The sequence below is a fragment of the Haliaeetus leucocephalus genome, unplaced genomic scaffold (genome assembly GCF_000737465.1).
Source record: "Haliaeetus leucocephalus isolate CR32 unplaced genomic scaffold, Haliaeetus_leucocephalus-4.0 Scaffold1, whole genome shotgun sequence".
Taxonomy (NCBI): domain Eukaryota; kingdom Metazoa; phylum Chordata; class Aves; order Accipitriformes; family Accipitridae; genus Haliaeetus; species Haliaeetus leucocephalus.
Genome location: NW_010972437.1, coordinates 14,621,838 through 14,641,669, shown reverse-complemented (window position 1 = coordinate 14,641,669; position 19,832 = coordinate 14,621,838). Strand labels below are relative to the sequence as shown.

Below are 19,832 nucleotides of genomic sequence, written 5' to 3'. Positions count from 1 at the left end.
ACTAGCTCAGTAATTTGAACACATGACTAATGAACTGTGGTTACTATTTCCTTTGTCTGTTTATAATGAATTATTTCTGTGGTTTTCAGCCACAGTCACATGGTATTATTTCCCTTTTCTGAGTCTTGTCTCTGTCTGGATAACCAAACATTCTTCAAACAGGCAACAAATAGAAAAATAATGAAAACTTATTTTAAGCATAAGGTTTTGTTGATAGTTCAGTGATCTTTCTTCCTGCTCAGATTTCTTTATGGTTTTTCAAATTTATCTATCTAGATGAAGAACTAAACAGATGAACATAAAAATCACAACAAAGGGCAATTCAAGAGAGTTAAGCTTTTCAATGTAAAAATATTCACACAATTGTAACAATTCATGTAGCAATAATAATGATGTAACTTGTAAGTCTTATACAGGAGATGAACCCTCTGAGTGAGGGCTTTCCTGATTTTATTAATTCCCATCATAATTTTACTTTCTAAACGATTGACTTTTTTTTTTCTTCCCCCGATAAAGTATGGTATGCAATTCATAATGGACTAAGAAGTGCTGAGTACACACAGTTCCCTTTAACAGATTAATGAATTTCACGGCAAATACATTTGACTATTGGGGATCTTAACGTGCCATAATGGCAGTCCCACTTACTGTTATTGTGGCCAGTCTACTCCTTCTTGGGGCGGGGGGGGGAGCAGTTGCCACCACACACTGAGCTTTCCTCCTTTGTTAATATTGCTTCAGTGCTGAATTAGCTTCAGTTAATTCTGCAAGCTCATTACTCTTTTATGACTGTGCACATGTTAGTACTGCTGCATTAGCTCATGTGAGGCACTAGGACTTCTGGGAACACTTGCTTGGGAACAGCATTAAGCTGTGCTGCCCTGTGAATTAATTTGCAATGTACTGAACAAGAATATGTCTCCTTTCTGGGCATCCATGTGGAAATTTTTTAATCTAAAAACTCATTAAATAAAAGCAGCAAGTAATGAACTTCTACTACCAGAGTGACCTAGCTCTACTGTCAGCATTATTAATACTCTCGTTTTGGCAATATGTGACAGATAAGGTGTTTAATACAGAGTGGAAGGCATTTTGTCTGTGGTTGGACACATTGAAAATTCACCTGCTTGTGGACATGGATCAATATAGTCATGCAATGAGGATTTTAAGTAGCCAATAAGGGATTCTCCTTTGCTGACTGGAAACTGTGGAGAGGGACTACAAGCACAATGTGGTAGGAATATAAAACTATGTTTGATTGGGATAACCATCACTACTGGCTTGCCTAGCAGCATATAGGGAGTTCTTTCAAGTGGCATTTCTGTTCAAATGCTCTGGAAGCATAGGAGAGGAGTGTGTAATGTGCAATTTAAATTATACAAACTCTATTGATTTCTATGGAAAAAGGAATGGGTAGAAGGGAAGAGGAAGTTCACAGAAGCAGCAAAGGGTAAATGGAAGGACATACATGCCCTCAAAGCAGTGAGCATATTTAGAGTCCACATTAAACCAAGACCATTTCTGCTGGTCCCGTCTGAAAGCATTGTCAATGTTTTCCCACATGCAGTGCTTGGTAATGAAGCTGGGTACAGTAATCTTACTTTTACAGAGTACTGTAAGAGACTCCAGGTTCCTGAAAATGAATGATGAACTGTCATTCCTTATCAGAACACTTGCCAGCCTGTTCACAGAGCAGAAGTTCTGCAGATTTTAGGTGCTGTTTTGAACAGGTAATATGAATAGGTATGAGTAAAACACAATTGTTAGATGTGAAGTCAGGGACCAAAGAAGCAGAACAGCTCCAAAAGTCTCTGGAAGTAAACTGAATCATTTATGAGGTTAGATAAGGTAGTTAGAGGAGTGGTGGAATAAATAACGTACATAACTTTGACTTCGAGGATTTACATATTGACATTAACACAATGTGATTAGAGCATTCTCTAATTCGGGCCTGGAGGCCAGGTACTTATAAGGATGCCCAGACAACTGTGGAATGCCATGTCTTGAGCTTTAACCCCATATTCTAAGAGGGCAGGGACCAGTTCCAGGAACTAATGAGTGGGCTAGATAATTCTGTGTGTTCTTGGTAACGCATATTTTCTGGTGTTGGTAAAGCCATTCCTGTAAGCAAATATAGCTTCCCTATTGCATGGTATACCAACCATGAGATTCTGCTGCAGTGATTGCTAATGCTCATCATATTAGAGATCTTAATAGATTGTAGCGTTAGAATATTTGAACAATTATTTCATGGCTATCCAAGCAATTTAATATTTAGCCAAAATATGGCTAATATGGCATAATATCCACAGGTGAAGAAAACACTGAAAACGTGCCAGTGAGCAAACTCCAAGAACATTCTACTGACTGCTAATTTTGAAATATAATATTTTAAATTCAAGAAGATAATATTGTGTTTCAGTGTACTATATCTTTCTGCCCTTGAACATCATGAAGACATCCATTATAAGTCAAAAGTTACTGTATAGCACCTGGATATTATGACTATGAACACAGCACAGCTGAGTTTCAGTGAGGTCCCTTTCTTGTGAGATCAAGTGAAATGTTATTTATTATTTTTGAGAATTACTGGAATAAAAAGAATCACTGTACAATTAAAAAAACCTTCTGTTTGCAGTGAGCTCTTTGGCTGAATGTTATACAGGACCAAACAGAGGAACTTTGTTGGAGTGTTTGTTTGCATATTTAAGACTCGTAAGTATGGGCAGCTTTGGTAGCAGCAGTGTGGCAAACTAAAACACCACTTTAGATACTGAGCAGTGCCTTGATGGTTTAGAAGGGATTTTGAGGGTTGTCAGAAAGGCTGTTGGGGTAGAATGTGTAGGTGTCCTGTGTTATCCCTAGATAGTACACTGGTGACAAAGAAGTAGAAATCAATGTGGTGTAGTCAAAGTTCCCTCATTTTTTAAAAATCATTTTACATAAAAAAAGATAAATGTGAAGAATAAGGTATTTAGCTCTAGTGATAAAGAAAGCATTCTTTATTTGTACCAAAGCCAGTTTTGGCTTGCTTTAACCAACAGAAGGACAGAGACAAAGAAAAATAAATACAATAAAAAAATGAAATCTTTATTTTTTGGCTCATTTGTAATATTGTTTACGTTGTTTATGATAATAACAATTTCCTGCATGCATTTCACCAACACATTACAAGTCAAAAGCATTTGTAAAAGAAAGATTCTACATTTAATGTTAGCTTGTGTATGAAACACACAATGTCCTGATGTCCTTGATTATACAAATGTGCCATTTTGTTCTTGGGAAATATCGTGGATCCTATTTGTACAAGTCTAGTGCAGCGTGATTCAAAAAGAATAAGAATAGGCTATGTAAACAGACACTGCAAGATAGCAAGGATTTAATGGACAGTGAGACTATCTTGGAACTTCTGATGCAAATGGTGCTAGAAATTTGCATGTTCCCCTAATACTTTCCTTGCTATGTCCTGTTACCAGATATAACTATTTGGAAACAAGCTGGGTTCCAGATTTACACAATTTACTTCACATTGAAATATATGCAAATATAATATTAAAACAAGATAGTCTACAAATACTCACTTTTTTTCTCATAGTGTGATGATGCCAGTTTGAAATGACCATGGTTAGAAAGTAAGTCAAGTGGATGAGGAAAGAAATATAAGAAACAGTGATCTAAACTTGAAGACACTTTTCTTATATACAAAACTGTTGCCAAATGGTATTTCTTTACATTATTTATATATGCTAACCACATCTTCAACAGGTTAAACAGTTTGCAATATGGCCTGTACAGTCTGATTCTACACCATATAGTAGCCACTTCAAATTTAAAATGCAAAACTAAAGAAGCTCATAAATAGCTGCAAACTATTGCTTAATGATTTGAAAGAATGAGGTCTGGTTGAACAATTTGATTCACTTCACCACTGACACATGGCTTCCTATAGTGGCGACTGTGGACAGTGGAAGGAGCAAGATACAGCAGCAAAAGCATTGACATGCATCAGTGATACTCTCCAGACTATCTATAATGACACAGAATACAACATGTCCTGTTGAGCTCTTGCAAATTACCCATACTGTGGCACATATCTGATGCAAGTCAATGTGGCAAAGCCGTTTAATTCTATGCTCAAATATGCACGACAGTATACTGTTAATATTTACATGGAAAAAGGTATTTTATTGATTCATTGGATGTTGGCCATAATGAGAGAAGACAGTAACTAAAGAACAGTCTAGGAAATAATTTGAGGGGTTTTTTTAAAAAAAGAGAACAAAAGAACTCCCAGGTATATTTTGGTGAAGCTATTTTTCCAGTGCAGAAACCACACAATATATTTTAGGCTGTGAATATTTTAACAAGAACAAGAACTTGTTCATCTTGAATGATTTGCATAAAAATAAGTCATTGCAGATTCCTGTAAATTAGAGGAGACTTTCCAGGCACATTAATCTGGATGCACATAATCTGGATGCAGCCATACAAGTAGTTAGAACGCCTCAAATTTAAGAGCAACCCTGAAACACGGAAGTTCTTAAAATCTTTAGCTTTGTGCAATGTCATATTTTTATTTAGGCATGATTGACAAGTGCAGCATGCCTATGCAAATCACTTCTATCTGTACATCATAGAGAATCTGAGAGTAGAACACCTGGTCCTCATACCTCTTTCCCCAACATAAAACCTATTACAAAAATAGTCACATATAATAGTAAACAACTTGTGAATTAAAAAATGATAAATACACTAATACTGATTTTGTAAAAATATGACAAATATAGCAGTTGCATTACAAACAGTGAAGAGAATTACTGTTCTACATGTTTTGCGGTAAGTGAAACAAAAAAAGTATCGCTTTGCACTCATTTCATGCTCCATGTTCTCTGTGGAGCCACTTTTCCCCTCATTCTTTGCAGTGTCAGCTGTAGTGAAAACAGTAACTTCTTGTCAAGTTTGTTACCCTGATTCACAGAGTCACAGTTTGATGATGAAGGTTCACTGTTTTGTTATAGGCACTGACCTTAAGTATATATATAATGTATATATATGCACACACACGCGCACACACACACACATATATATGTGTAAAAACTGTCAGTTTGGCATAAACCTCCTACAGGAGTCCAGTTGATGCTTCATTCTCAAAGACTGTAAACAAGTTGTCCCACAAGCAGAATTCTTAGAGCTTTATTTTTTATTTTCCCTGACATCTTTACCTTTGTAGTTCTTTTCTGCTTTATCTTTTTCGTATTTTTCTTTGTCGGGCTTTGTTACACTGTCATAAGAAGGTGGGGAAGTTGTAGAGGAACTCTCATCCGTTTTTTCTGGAGTGGAGTGCCCATTTAGTTTATCAATAATTATTTCTTTTATAACTGGTCCATCTCCTTCTTTGTTTTTATTTCTGTTGTATATACTAGACACCTTTTTAACTTTTTGCCTTAAAAGATAATGCCTGTAAGCACGCTGAATAATGACAGCAGATACCTCCTCCTGTTTGCGTTTTAATGTGGTTGTGATTGGTTCATAGGAGACTTTTGAAGGATTGGCTGCCATAAACCGATCTTCCATCTGTATTCTGAGGGCATCCATCTCCCCACTTTCCCCCAAAACACGCTTTGTGAAAGCAAACAAGATGTCAAGGCAGTGAATTCTGTCGCCGCTTACCATGGGTAGATCCATTGCAATAAGCTGGACTTTGTTTGGTTTTGCTATAAGAAGAGGAGGATCTAATGAAGCTGCAAAATCTGATAGTTTACTGTATTCTATGAATTGTGTTGCATCGGGATCAAACTTCTCCCAGACTTCATAGAACATCTCAAAGTCATCCTCGCTCAAGGGTTCAGCACTTTCTTCAGTAGCAACACTGAAGTTCTCCAAAATCACAGCAATGTACATGTTCACCACTACCAGAAATGATATGATAATGTAGCTGACAAAGAAGAAAATCCCAACGGAAGGGTTGCCGCAGTCGCCTTTAACGGAGCTCCCTGGATGATCTTTATGGGGATCACAGTCTGGCTCCCCACTGTTAAGAATTGGGGCTAGCAAACCATCCCAGCCAGCAGATGTGGTAATTTGAAATAGGCAGATCATGCTGTTGCCAAACGTTTCAAAGTTGAACATGTCATCAATCCCAACTTCCCTCTTAACATAGGCGAAGTTGGACATGCCAAATATCGCATAGATAAACATGACCAAGAACAGCAGCAGACCAATGTTGAACAGAGCAGGAAGAGACATCATCAAAGCAAAAAGCAGAGTGCGGATTCCCTTAGCGCCTTTAATGAGACGCAGGATTCGACCAATTCTGGCAAGTCGGATGACTCTGAATAGTGTGGGGGACACAAAATATTTCTCAATCATCTCAGCTAAGAACATACCTAGAGAAAAAAAAGTGAATATTTAAAATATAATTTTAAATTTATTTATTCATTATCTATGGAAAGATTTATTTATTTATTAAGACAGCAATAAACAATCAGTATAGGGAGTCTATGTTATAGCAAAACATCATACACGTTATTACATTTATTGAAAGCTGTTATTAAGGTGAAAGCACCTTCCTTATGTTGAAATGCTATCTAGGAGGAGGGAAGTAAGTAAATGAAAGAAGACTGCTTGTGACAAGGTAGCTAGTGTCTGCCTAAGTTTTCAGTTATTCCTAAAGCAGCCTGGAGAAAGGAGTTTCTGTCTTGGAAATAATTAGTTCTTGAAGCTGAGCCTATTACCACTGTCTTTTATGAAGGACTATATTGGCTTAATTTCTGCAAATTACTGATTTTTTTTTTAATCTGAGGATCCACACTGTATCAGCACAGCCTCTCTCAGGTGTATTACTCTTTAAGACTTAAGTTTTGTCACACAACTCATTTGCACCTTGGAGAGTCATTAGCTTTCAGTTGACAGAAATCTAAATACTCACCAAGACCTTAGTTAGCAAAAGCAATTAAAAATTTCACCCCCGTCACATACTTTTCAGTTTTAGTACTGAAAGCAAATCTGTGGTTAGTTTGCATATACTAGTAAACATTCCTCTTTATATTCCTACATGTTAATCTAATGTGCCAAATAGTTCCTTTATGTCTTTTGATGGGGATGATGACAGTGAATCTAGTGGGAGAGATAAAAATCTTATATGCAACATTTCATCTGTTGTATGCTATAAAGTATGAAGTTCTGAATTAACGTGTAAGTCGTATAGGAAACAGAAAATTTCATATTCAGTATCATAACATTCTTGAAACAAATGTTCTGTTTTCCTTCTACTAGTTCCTTCCTGAAAGGGAATTGCTCTTACCTACTATGGAGAGAATCACAACCACAAAATCAAAAATATTCCAGCCTATAGTGAAGTAGTAATGGCGAAGTGAAATCAATTTCAAGACACATTCTCCAGTGAAAAGGATAATGAACACAAGGTTAATCCGGGATAAAATTGTTTCCATTTCTTTACTCTGGTCATCTGTTTCTACCATCATTGTGACCATGTTAAGGCAGATGAGTATCATGATGCTGATGTCAAATACTTGTTTTGTTACAAAATCAAAGACCATGCCTTGGAATTTGTTCTGCAAAAACAAGGATGGAATATAGTTTACACTCTGAAAATATTTGTCTTTACAAATGCTAAATGAGAAAGCAAGTCCCTGCAAGATTTAGGAGTGCAGACCAAGACCCATTCACAATACATCTGTTAACATACACCAAACCATGCTGGTTTGTGTTTCATCCTGTTAGAGCACAAGTCTTATGAGAAGCAGCTGAGGGAACTGAGGTTGTTTAGTCTGGAGAAAAGGAGGCTGAGGGGAGACCTTATCACTCTCTGCAACTACCTGAAAGGAGGTTGTAATGAGGTGGGTACTGGTCTCTTCTATCAAGTAACTAGTGATAGGACGAGAGGAAATGGCGTCAAGTTGTGCCAGGGGAGGTTTAAATTGGATATTAGAAAAAATTTCATTACTGAAAGGGTTGTCAGGCATTGGAACAGGCTGCCCAGGGAGGTGGTGGAGTCACCATCTCTGGAGGTGTTGAAAAGACGTGTAGATGTGGCGCTTCAGGACATGGTTACAGGGCATGGTGGTGTTGGGTTGGCAGTTGGACTTAATCTTAGAGGTCTTTTCCAAACTTTATGATTCTTTTCTATTCTATTCTAAGAAGTGTACCACTGTTGGCTGAAGGGATGGGAAGGGAAACAATGCAATAATAGTAATAATAATAGTAATAATATTGACAATAGATATTATTGGTGTAAAAAGGGTAGTATAACTTGATACCCAGGAAGAATGCCAGCCAAATAGAAACACATTTTCTTATCTTTATTCTTAGCTGGTTTTAGAATACTAACCCCCCAGAGATGTCTCTCTCTTCCTTAAACTAATTGTGCTTGGTGAGATTGTTGGACCGCTGAAGTTACATGTCTCAAACACACCATGACTGCAATATCCTAGTTTTCCTTTAGTACTTAGCTAAATGTTTATTGCCATATGTTTCTCCTTAGAAAGTCTGTTTTTAACCACTTGGTGCATAAGGTTCAACAAGTACTACATTTTTTCCAAACACTGTAGGTGTTCAGTAAATAACAGAGTAGTTTCTTAGAGACAGATTTATCCTAGTTTATGCTTTACTCCCTAGGACATTCTTTTATTCTGTAAGATTATCTGCATCTGTCTTTCTCTTTCACATTAGGTGACCACTGCCCCCTTCTGTCTTCAGCAGCAAGGGCCAGTGCATCCCCATTTCCTACAAATTCTCTGCAAGGAATAAAAACAGAAAATGAAGTTTATCTGTGGGTAACAAGAACTAATAAATGATCCAATCAACTGTACTTTTCTAGGACCTAGCCAGGGAATTGTGAAATTTATCACATTAACCTTATTAAATCCTACAGTTCATACTTCAGAGTGTGTTTTTAAATGAAACATGACCTAGTCCACTGAATTAAAAAAAAGGGGGACAAATTCTACCTTTACCAGAAAGTACATGGAAAAAATATTTTCTTTCCGGACATATAACCTTCTCTTGTTGGCTAAAATCATATTCCCAAATCAATATTTAATATTAGGGGTATTAAAATCAATTCACTCTTACCACTGGCCTCGGTATAGGTTTCTGTGGCTTTTTGGATCCCAGTTTTTTCATTGCATTGTAATATTTCTTCTGTTCTTCTGTCATAAATATATCCTGACCTCCAAAGTAAAGAAATAATATCAAAACTAATTACTACCATGTCCACACATGCAACATTTAACTACAGTATGTCTCTCTGTAATATAACATTACATTTATATTTGATTTATATAACAAAAGTGATTTTTTCAGGTATTTATAGTGTGGATGCTCGTATGCATTCCTAACACACACAAAAAACCCTTACTGGTGCCTTGTCAGGCTGACGGTTGAGTTTTGCCAGTGTCTTCATGCTCGCTTTTGCTGACATGGCTAAAATGGTTCCTACTATACTGATGCTGTTAAATAACTTGCTGAGTAGGATATGTTTAGTGCATAAGAGCTTGACTGGTGCCTTACATGTCCTAAATTCTAGATAGACTTTTAGGATTACAGCTAACCAGGTCTAAAAGTGGCATAACTTCGAGGCACAAGTTGTGTCAAGGGAGAGTATTTGGGTCTATGAGGATTTTAATGACAGCAAAAAAAATCACCTTTGATATAAACTTAAGAAAAGTAATCCAAATCATGCCATAGCAAATTATTAATTAAAACATCACTGGAAACTTGACTAACTCAAATTAACCTTTGTTTGCAGATGCAAATGCTGCCAGTCAGATGTGCGACTGACTGAATTTCAGTATAAAGTAAATTGTGCTTATTGATGAGTCTGAACTAAGTCAGATGGAAACACAATGTCAAAGTCACTGTCTGCTAAAGTGGATATTGAAGCCCAAAGCATGGCATAGTTGACAGAAAGTGAGGAAGTAGCCCCAGACCTGTTTATGGCTCTTTTAAGAAGCTAAAGAATATTTTCACAAGGAAAAAATTCTGTAGCTCACAATTGACTTTTACCATAGATTCTGTTTGGTGCTGCTGCTTTTTATTTGGTGATTGGATAAAACCAAATCATATGAAACTGCTTTTTCACAGCATACAAAGATTTAGAGTGATCCTGAGGTTCTCATTCTTTTTGTCAGTTGAAGGCTAAGAATCTTGAGGCTTCAAAATATTTTAAATGTGATTATTTGTATTTTTAGATTTTTGAAGTTATTTTAAATAACACTATATGCATTATCAATATAATTATTTTAAACATACTTGTATGTCAAATGTGTACAGAAAAAATATCCTTCCTTTTATACCTTTGTTTTATTATTGCTAATAAATTATAGATTCTATTTGTTTAACAAGTTCATCTCATTTCTCACAGAAGTGTTAGAAAAATAGAGCTCTTTTGTAGACATTTTCACTTGTATCTTTAAGCCTTTTCATGTGAGGTTTATTGCACTTACTCTTAACCCCCTGTTTAATCAGTTTGCAGAACTATTATCTATTGTATGAACACAATGCCATGTTGTATCTTCATTAAGTGTCAACAGTTTATAAGATTAATTAAAAATTAATTTATCTTAATTCTTTAAACGTAATTAAAAAAGAAACTCTTCCATGGAAGATAATATTACATCTAATAAAAAGAACAATGCACTTTCCCTTTTTGCATCTTCATTTTAGCTCTTACACAATTTGCATATTATTATGAACTGACTCATGATTTGTCCCTCCTCACTTGTCAAAATGCTGAAATGCAAAGGTCAAAATCACATCCACAGATTTAACGCGGATTATATTTTAAAAGTATTCAAGGACTTGAAATAACTTTTGATTTTTATTAGCTGTACATAAATAAGTTATTAATTCATTAGAGCTATTAATTTATAGCACTGTGGAAACATTTTAAATACTTATCTTCTTTTTTTGTTGGTTGAAGTTGTCTATGATGACACCAATGAAAAGGTTCAAGGTAAAGAATGATCCAAATATGATAAAGATGACAAAATAAAGATACATATACAAGTTGTCCTCATACTTAGGTTGATCTTCTACCTACAAAATGTTATAAATTTTATTACCCATGAGAATATTACATGTAAAAAACAATGTATATAATTTATGAATAGGTATATGCTATCTCAGCTAGAAAAGCTATAAAGTGTACTTAGTTATTAAAAAGACCCAACATGTCCATTCCAATCAATATTTGGAGAACTGGAAGCTGACAGAATGTTTACTCATATGGAGTCATTAGTACTTAAAATTTTAACAGCACAAATCTAAATATTTTATATTGTGTTCAGTATATTTTCATGCAACAGAATCAATTAATTTTTCTATTGTTTAAATCTCCCTGGAACTCTTTTGGTCTTGCATGAGTGTTCTTACATCCAGCTAAGAACAGATGCTCTCAGTAAATTTCTAGTGAGTGTATGTTTTGTGAAATCCATTAAATTGAGGCAAATTTCTAAGGAGGATTTTGTTATTGTTTCAATTTTCTGGATTCCACATCTCAACACCTGCACCATTACTGCACAAGGTGCTCTGGTGTAGAAATGCTGAAGTTAATGAAACGGGATATATTACTCTGGGAGGTGAATATCCCTGTGTGATGATGGATATCACTAATGTGACTATAACCTAGGTTGTACAGAACTAGTTCAGGTATCTGTGTTGCACTTTTTTGTACAAGGTAAACATAGTTTTAGTTTTGTAGCCAAGATAAAATTCTAATCCCTAGAAAACTTAACAGATGACCTTCAACCTTAAAATCTAATTGCAATTAAATAGCTAGATAACCTAAGTGCTCAACCTAAGGAAACAATGAAATGCAGTTACAAATTATAAAACAAGATTAATATATTCAATATGTAATAATTACATTATATAAACTTAAATTAATTCATACTCATGATTACCAAAAGAAGTGGTTAAAAAACCTCTTCTTTGTTTTTTTCATTAAGATTAGCTTTTCCAAATAAAGTCCAGTTAAGTTAATTTAACTTATTTGGCTAAACAGAAGGAAGTGGGATTAATTCTTTCCACTACAAATTCTAAGATTCATGAAGTTACATAGAAGTTCCTTTGTAGACTAAATGTATCTGGGAAAAATATGTATTGGTGCTGATTATCATTCTTAATGTTATTGTGTGTGTAGCTGTTTAAATTCTATACTCTTTAAGTTTATCAGAATATAACCAACACATGATTTTTGAAAGTCTTACACTTACATCTCGTGAATCAACAGCAGCATACATGATATCCATCCATCCTTTGAAAGTAGCCTAGAAATAAAATACAGTTGTTTATCTTCCCTATAAAAATTCATAATGTGGAAAATAACTAGGTCACAGCATTTGGACCTTAACTTTTAATAAAATCATATCTACATTTATAAACCACATTTAATAACAGGCATAATAAAATATTTTTCATTGTAATACTAGTTTTTTGAGAAATTACTTTTTAGGTATTCAATAAATATTAAAAATCAGGCTCTGAAGGTCTCAGCAAGGGCACAATGTGTTTGGAGCTGCAGATGCTTACTTTGCAGGTGAAGAATGGTAGAGTCAGATAGATGTTAATGCTGGAGATGTTCAGGTAGAATCTAATAGAATCACTCATGGTGACAGCCATTTTATCAAGTTTACAGCATGAATTGATGGAGTCAGCAATACAACTTCTGGACAGATGCCAACATGCATCTGAATGTTTTTGCTATGGTTAAACTGCCATGGTATTTTTAGAAATGTTTTAATCCCACATGACTAAAACGAATAGACTCTGTTCAAAATCAAAATATACATTGGTTCTTGAGGGATAAGATTTACAGAAGACAAAAAAAGTGAGCTGTGAAAGAGCTGTGATTAACTTTAAAACTTTGGGCTCAGTTCCTATAGAGACTTTGTCTAGGTAGAATAAAGAGTAAAAAAGATCTGCCGTCATTGCTCTGAGGAGGTGATTTTCAGGGACATGGAATGTCCACTTTCTGAGGAACACCAAAGGGTTGGTGTGACATGCTAGTTGAAGGTGTGAGTGCCTGCTCATTAGCCAGAGTTTCCAAGCTTATTCACAATAACAAAAAAAAAGAGCTAAAAAGCCTGTGAAATGAACAGATAAAGAGCATCTCTCCTGAGGAGATTCAGGAGAGGAACCATCCCAAGGAGTACACTTGCATTTGTGCTTGCCAGAACTAGCTCTGGTACTTTGGTACAGCTGCTAGTTTTCACAGCAGAAAACTTGCACTCTGGGAGTGTTCATGTCCTCCTGAATCTTGCAGTGCAATACAAATTTACTAAGAAGGAATGCTTGGAGCCAGGCTTCGTAGATCTTTCTGGCTCAGTCGACAATTGGCAGCTATTTGGTGCACTTTGCATAGCAGTATTAGAAGAGGAGCAGAGTTTGATAAGAGCAATAAGTACAGAAGTGTGGAGGGAGAATGTTAATGGAGACAATCAGCTGAAGAGGTGACATGATACATGCTCAAGGATCCCTTAATCTCTGGAGGAAAAGTAAAGGGTGGAAGGGAATATTTGAAAAGGAAAATAATGAAAAAAATCAGAACAAAAAGAAATAAAGAAAGAGAAGAAGAATGAAAGGTCCAAAGTAGTGATGTAGTAAGTAAAGACCAACACTGTCTGGATGGGTGACACGGATGACAATCAGACACAGCTTCAAGAGATTAGAATCTTTCCTTATACATCTTCAGAGGCAAGTATTTGTAATAAGATGGTTCACTTTAATCTCTAATACAAGGGTCACAATGAGATCTGAAGTCAGAGAATTAGAATCATTGTTCAGTACTACTACTCCGCACATGAGAGTCACATTGACTTTAGAGGCAAAACATTTTAAGCCAAGTAGTTAATTTGGGAATTAAGGTCAGCTAGGGATACTGACCTTCTCCAGGACAGAAGGGACAAGCATATCATTCTTAGATAACAGTGATATCAGAGCAGTAACAATCCCATGACATTTCTGACATCTTTTCATATATTGAAGCTGTATGTCAAGTTGTAGACAAGTCATTCTACAGCTACAGAGCTCAATCATCTAAACATTATTGCTTGCCTTCTTGCTTGTGTTTTGGGTCAGCTATCAGCTATCAGAAGCTCCACTCTAAGCCAAGGAGCCTGTAAAGAGCTAGGTCTTTATTCCTCTGGCATAAATAAAAGGTATGCTCAGTACCTAGAACAAAACCGTTTCTGTACCACACCGCATAGGAAAAGGACTTGAAGTGGAAATACAATTTACATACTTTGTATAAGTAGCAGTAAATAATAGAATGAATATGCCATGCAATACAATAACATCTAATACTTCACAAGGATAATACTATAAGTAACATAATATTTGTTTAGTATATTATAATGACTCTTTAAGAAGCATTAATGGAATATGGTAGTTATGAGTATTTTTTGTATTTCACATTTTCCTACTTTACCCACAGTTTAATGTCTTTGTAGTTTCAGGTACTTAATGAAATATATTTATTTTAGCAGCAAGTGCTGTTTATCTGCAAACATCAAGAGAAAGTGTTACATGATTAATCAGACCTAATACTCAATTAAGATCTGTCTATCAGTAACTATATTCCCATGGGCAGCTCCTACTTCTCTCAGAGGATTTCAGACCTCTTTCTTACACAAATATTATAATAATAGAGAAAGAATTGGCTCCATGCTACATGAAACATTGGGTGCCCCAATCTGAGATCTTGCATTATTTATGATTCCTTTCCCTAAACCCACTTGCAGGTCTGGAAAATCAAGCCCCTATTAAACAAATATCTGCATTGGAGACACCAGGTTGATATATTTTTATTTTTACCATCTAATTTACAAACTGGTTCCTTAGATGGAATATAGATGTGAAGAAAAATCCACTCCACCTTGACCAGGCTGTTGACAAAAGAAAAATTACTTCTCAGTGTCAAAAGTGCCTAGATTAATGGATTTTGACTGTGGAAGAATGTTGCTGTGGATGCATAATGATACCTAGGAACAGATTATGTGGGAGGCATTGGAGGTAGTTGCTCACTTCGGACCAGTCAGTTAGGAAGTCTGCCCTCTTTTAAGCTGCTGTCTGCCTTCCTGTCTTACAAGGTAACTGAGCTCATAAAGGAGGAGAGAGAGCTTCTAATAATTAGAGGGACCTCTGAGCCTTGTCCACCATGGCGAGACTCATGAAATGCATTACTGAATTTTATATTGTGCACTACTAAAAAGATTCTTGTACCATTTTCACTTATTATTTTCACATTATTATCATCACGATGAGACTGTATTCCCTAGCCTTAGAATGGAAAGTTACTCTACTATCATTAATAGAAAAATTACAGGTAACAATGCAATGGAGTTGTGTAAGCTGTACATCATTGCTATGAAGAAATCATTCCACTACTTAACAGTCTTAACTTGCCCATTTTTCCAAGACTTTTTTAAAAAGAGCAAAAAGAAAATATATAAATTTACTTACTACTTGAAGCAGAGCAAGATATCCAGCTCCTACATTATCAAAGTTTACTTTCACATTTTTCCATCGGGCACTTTGATTGTTTTTTATGAGTTCCTCACACTGAGTATAATTGTTGACATCACTGACATCAAACATCTCACCAGTTGTGGTGTTGACACAGTGATAGAATTTGCCAGCAAACAGATTTACTCCCATGATGCTGAAGATGAGCCAGAATATAAGACAAACCAGCAATACATTCATGATAGACGGAATTGCTCCTACAAGGGCATTTACAACCACCTAGTGTACAAATTAGACAAAATAGCCACTTAGTTTGTGAACAGAAAAATAAAAATACTTTTAAAATGTTAAAACAGTATTAATATGGAATGGACAGTTAAAATATTACATTAAAAATTTAAGGGGAAAATGTTATTTAAGGTTCAATAAAAACACTAATGAGATTGCAAAAAGGAAGAAATAAAATAATATGGAAACCAAGACAATGCAAAAGTCTGAAAAAAACTTAAAAAGCAAAATAAAACCTGTTAGTAGCAAGATGGATTCTTAGAATTTGTGTGCTCTGGAGAAAAAGAGAGAAATAAATGTTAAATTCCAACAATACAAATCAAAATCTATAAGTAGAAAATAAACCAGAAAAAGATCAAAGAATGATGATGTGGAAGACTGAATAAAAATGTCTGCATGTAAAACTATCATTACTAATGATTTTTTTTCTCAGAAACTTTATATATATATATTGTCACCAGTGTATTTTAGCATCTACATACAGTGTAACATAATAAAGCATATTTTATTTAGTGTTTATTAACAGCATCTGCTATAAGTCTTGGTTTTAAATTGCCTGGCTCACTATAGTTGCTCTTATATTTATCTGTTAGGTTTTTTTTTTAATTGGCTGCATTTAATACAGTTGAGCTACTCTATATGGGCAAGTGGAGTAAAAGATCAGGTGAAATTCCTTGAGAAAAATTTTCTTTTACTTATTGTGGTTGAACTAAAAGAAAGCTGCAGATATTCAGACAATAATTTTCTACCAAATCAGTAAAGACTGCAGTACTTTTTTGTGTATGCTTTTAAAAATTGTAGTATTTTTCAATTCACTAATTTGACTGAAAGTAGTCTAAGATCAATAGAGCTTTTGGCCATTTATTAGATAGGGACTTATGTGTTGTTTGCAATGCAAATCATGTAAAATGTAACAGTGATGGCGATGTGCCGCAGGACACACTCCCCTACAGTAGACAGTGTGGCCACCTTTAGAATATCAACAGCCTCAACCCACACAGGAACCACACTATTTATTTGGAAACTTAAGACTTGTGACCAAACTATAAACATGTATTGCCACGTATGGGTATAGGTGAAAGAGTAAAAGGAGATTTCTCGATAACATTATCTTATTCATTTTTTTTTTTATCGGTTTTTCCAGGAAATAGCACAGTCTGCATTTTCAGCACACAGCTTGTAACAGTTGGGTGGGGTTTTTTTGTCAGACTGGTAGAATATGAAAATAATAAATTCCTCAACAGGAAGGATTTAGCTGTGTAGAAGGAGAGGTAAGATGGCAGCAGATGCATTCATACGAAGTAAAAGACACTAGCTGAGAAAATTATTTCCCATCTCTCCCCTTCTATACTTCCAACCCCATTCTTATTTCAGGTGTATGTTCAGAGAACCATTCCCTAATACTACAGCATTTATTGTGGGTTTTTTTCCCCCCAGGCAGGTAGCAGGGAGCTGCAGGGAGGCTTTAGTTTCTGATGTGTCACTGTTGTCAGCTTCTTCTCCTTTTTTTGGTTTGGTTTGGTTTGGTTTGGTTTGGTTTCCGGCTAATCCTGTTCCACCCTGAACCACTGACAAACTAACAGAAAATAAAAGTTAGCTGCAGAAATTTATAAAACAAAGTCCCTAGCTAAAATGGAGGAAAAAAACCCAACCCTCTGTTCTAAAATTTCTCATGTCCTTTTACATTTCTATATAGGTGCAGAAATCAATGGAAATTTTAACAGTCAGGGGGCTGGGATAACACAACTATGCAGCAGTGAGCAGGCAAATTTAATGAGCTCAAGGTCTAATCTCCAAATGTAAGCTGTACACCAGTCGTGTATAAAGACATGTTGGAAGGCCTTTTTCAACACATTTTTGCATGCATTCCCATTCTGGAGTTCTTTGCAGAAGGCACGAGTGTCACACTTCTATATTAATTTTTGTATGCATACATTCATTCAGACTGATTAATTTTATCTCACCCTCATTCCTTCAAATCGTGACAAGGCTCTTAAAGGTCTTAAAGCTCTTAATGTGCGAAGCGATTTAATGGCACCAAGTTCAGAATAGCCCAAAGCATTGGCTATTAAACTAACCAATGAGACCTATAAAAATACAGAAAAAATATTATGAAAATTGTTCTACATTGTTTATTTAAAAAGAATACATGATCAATCAACAGAAAGTTCAACAGTGACAAATAGAAAAACACCATTCTTGCTTATAGTGATATTGGAGGCCCAATCCCACAATTTTCATACTTGCTGGAAAGCCAAGAGGTCATAAGAAGGCATGTTTGAAAAAGGAATATATGCTATTAAATGTCTATTATACGTGGATAGGGTTTCACAGTCAGATAGAAGCACACTGTTGGTGAAGGATAAGATTTTCAGAAATACTTAAAGACAAGATAGCCATACTTTCAGTAACTTCATTAATGTTCAACCTTCCAAGCGATTTAAAGTTCTGAATACATTTGTATAGTTTATTAACTACTGACAATATTTTTAATGCCTGTAATCACTAATAATATGCTAAATAATATAGTGGTTAATTAGCTTCTGCTATAAATATTATTTCTAAGTAAGTCAAACACTCAGTTCATAGCAACAATAGCCAGGGTATCTATGAAATATATATTGACAGAGGTGGTACTTTCTCACTTGCCTGACAACTCTCTCAATAACATTTTTTTTTCTTCTAAATATAGGAAAATATTATGGGATAGTTATTAACAGATGCTAGCATTATAACAGTAAGTGCTTTATTATCTACAACAGTAGTGAGCTCCTGATTCATGTTATCGGGATTTTAATATAATCCAGTCCACTTCAGCAAGGAGCAATTAATTTGCTTCTCAAATGGAACTGAGTTTTAAACAGTGCGAATGTGAAAGAATTTAATTTACTTACTTTGAGCAGTTTTGGAGACAGGAGTGGGGAAATATCATACCTTACTCATCTTTTATTCAGTTCTACCACCAAAAGCATAGAAGACACATAAATGAACATAGACATATTTCAGTCCTTGAAAAAAATCCCTCAAATGTTCATTTCTGTACCTCAATCTAGAGAGTTCATCAAATAATTGGCCGTACAGAAATAGACATTCACTGGCAATGGTGGTAAGATTTTGCCCACTATAGGAAAAGGTGGTTTCCTATGTTAGTTGTATCCGTAAAGAACAATTAGATGAATCACAAACACAAGAGTTACAAGATCATGTCTCAAAAGGACAATCTGAGAGCAGATAGGAATCAATTATTCATTACTATGTTGCTATGTATATTAATCTAACAGAAAATAGTATTTTAGTGAATTCATATCACTGTACCTTTCAACTGGATTACATGTCAGGATGTAATTCTTTTTATCAAAGGAAAGGCTTATTTTATTGCTGTAATGGATAAGTTTGTAAAGAAACTTGCTGTGATTTGTAAGCATATTAAGAAGAAAAATCTTACTGATTTTCTGTAGTCTGTAACTCAAGTCTGTTCACTTACAAGAGATAACATTATTGTTTCTGCCATTACAGTAATTATTGTCATTAATTGTTATCAATAATTGTCATTAATACAATTTATTTGTCCTGTGATTCTACAGTGAGAGAGTACTTTTTTATCCTTGGCCACCTTTAATATATTCCAGAGATAACAAGACATGGAATTCTCTGTATTTTTAATAGAATAGTCATTGATTCACATCAACAAGATACCCAGACATGACCATAAACTGTAGTGTAAAGACAGCACATTTTATGGATTAAAAATAAACTATGAAATATATGTTAAAAAAAAATATGTCTCTCACTGGGAGAGCAAGACATCTCTTTTAAAATTGAACTCACATTAATGGCTCCTTCATTTTATACTTCCTCCCCAAATTAGCACTGTGCCTTAGCTATCTTTCACAAACAAGACTCCATACAGGCTAGTTACATAGCTGTAGCTCCTGTAACTTCAGTGCCACTGTGTATATTAGCAGTTTTTTTGGTTCTGATTGTAAGTCATTCTCCTGAATTGTTTTTGCTTTCCGTTTCAACCTATTTGCAGCTTTCTTAGCATGGTGCTAGTTCTC

The 19,832-nt window shown here is 35.2% G+C and overlaps 1 protein-coding gene across 8 annotated transcripts in view; it reads right to left on the bottom strand.

Moving 5' to 3' along the window:
* Positions 1-3,076: 3,076 nt before the first annotated feature.
* LOC104831700 (sodium channel protein type 2 subunit alpha-like) overlaps positions 3,077-19,832 on the bottom strand; it is a 61,047-nt gene continuing 44,291 nt past the window's right edge. For 6 of the 8 annotated variants that reach the window (XM_010567449.1, XM_010567472.1, XM_010567492.1 and 3 more), the window contains 7 exons: positions 17,739-17,861; positions 15,484-15,765; positions 12,237-12,290; positions 10,921-11,058; positions 9,094-9,198; positions 7,304-7,574; positions 3,077-6,386 (listed from right to left, as the gene is read on the bottom strand). In XM_010567449.1, coding sequence (XP_010565751.1) covers positions 5,194-6,386; positions 7,304-7,574; positions 9,094-9,198; positions 10,921-11,058; positions 12,237-12,290; positions 15,484-15,765; positions 17,739-17,861 — 2,166 coding nt within the window. In that variant the 3' untranslated portion in view covers positions 3,077-5,193. Of the gene's footprint in view, positions 6,387-7,303; positions 7,575-9,093; positions 9,199-10,920; positions 11,059-12,232; positions 12,291-15,483; positions 15,766-17,738; positions 17,862-19,832 lie in introns of all 8 variants that reach the window. The other 2 variants (XM_010567464.1, XM_010567508.1) reach the window with 1 other exon arrangement.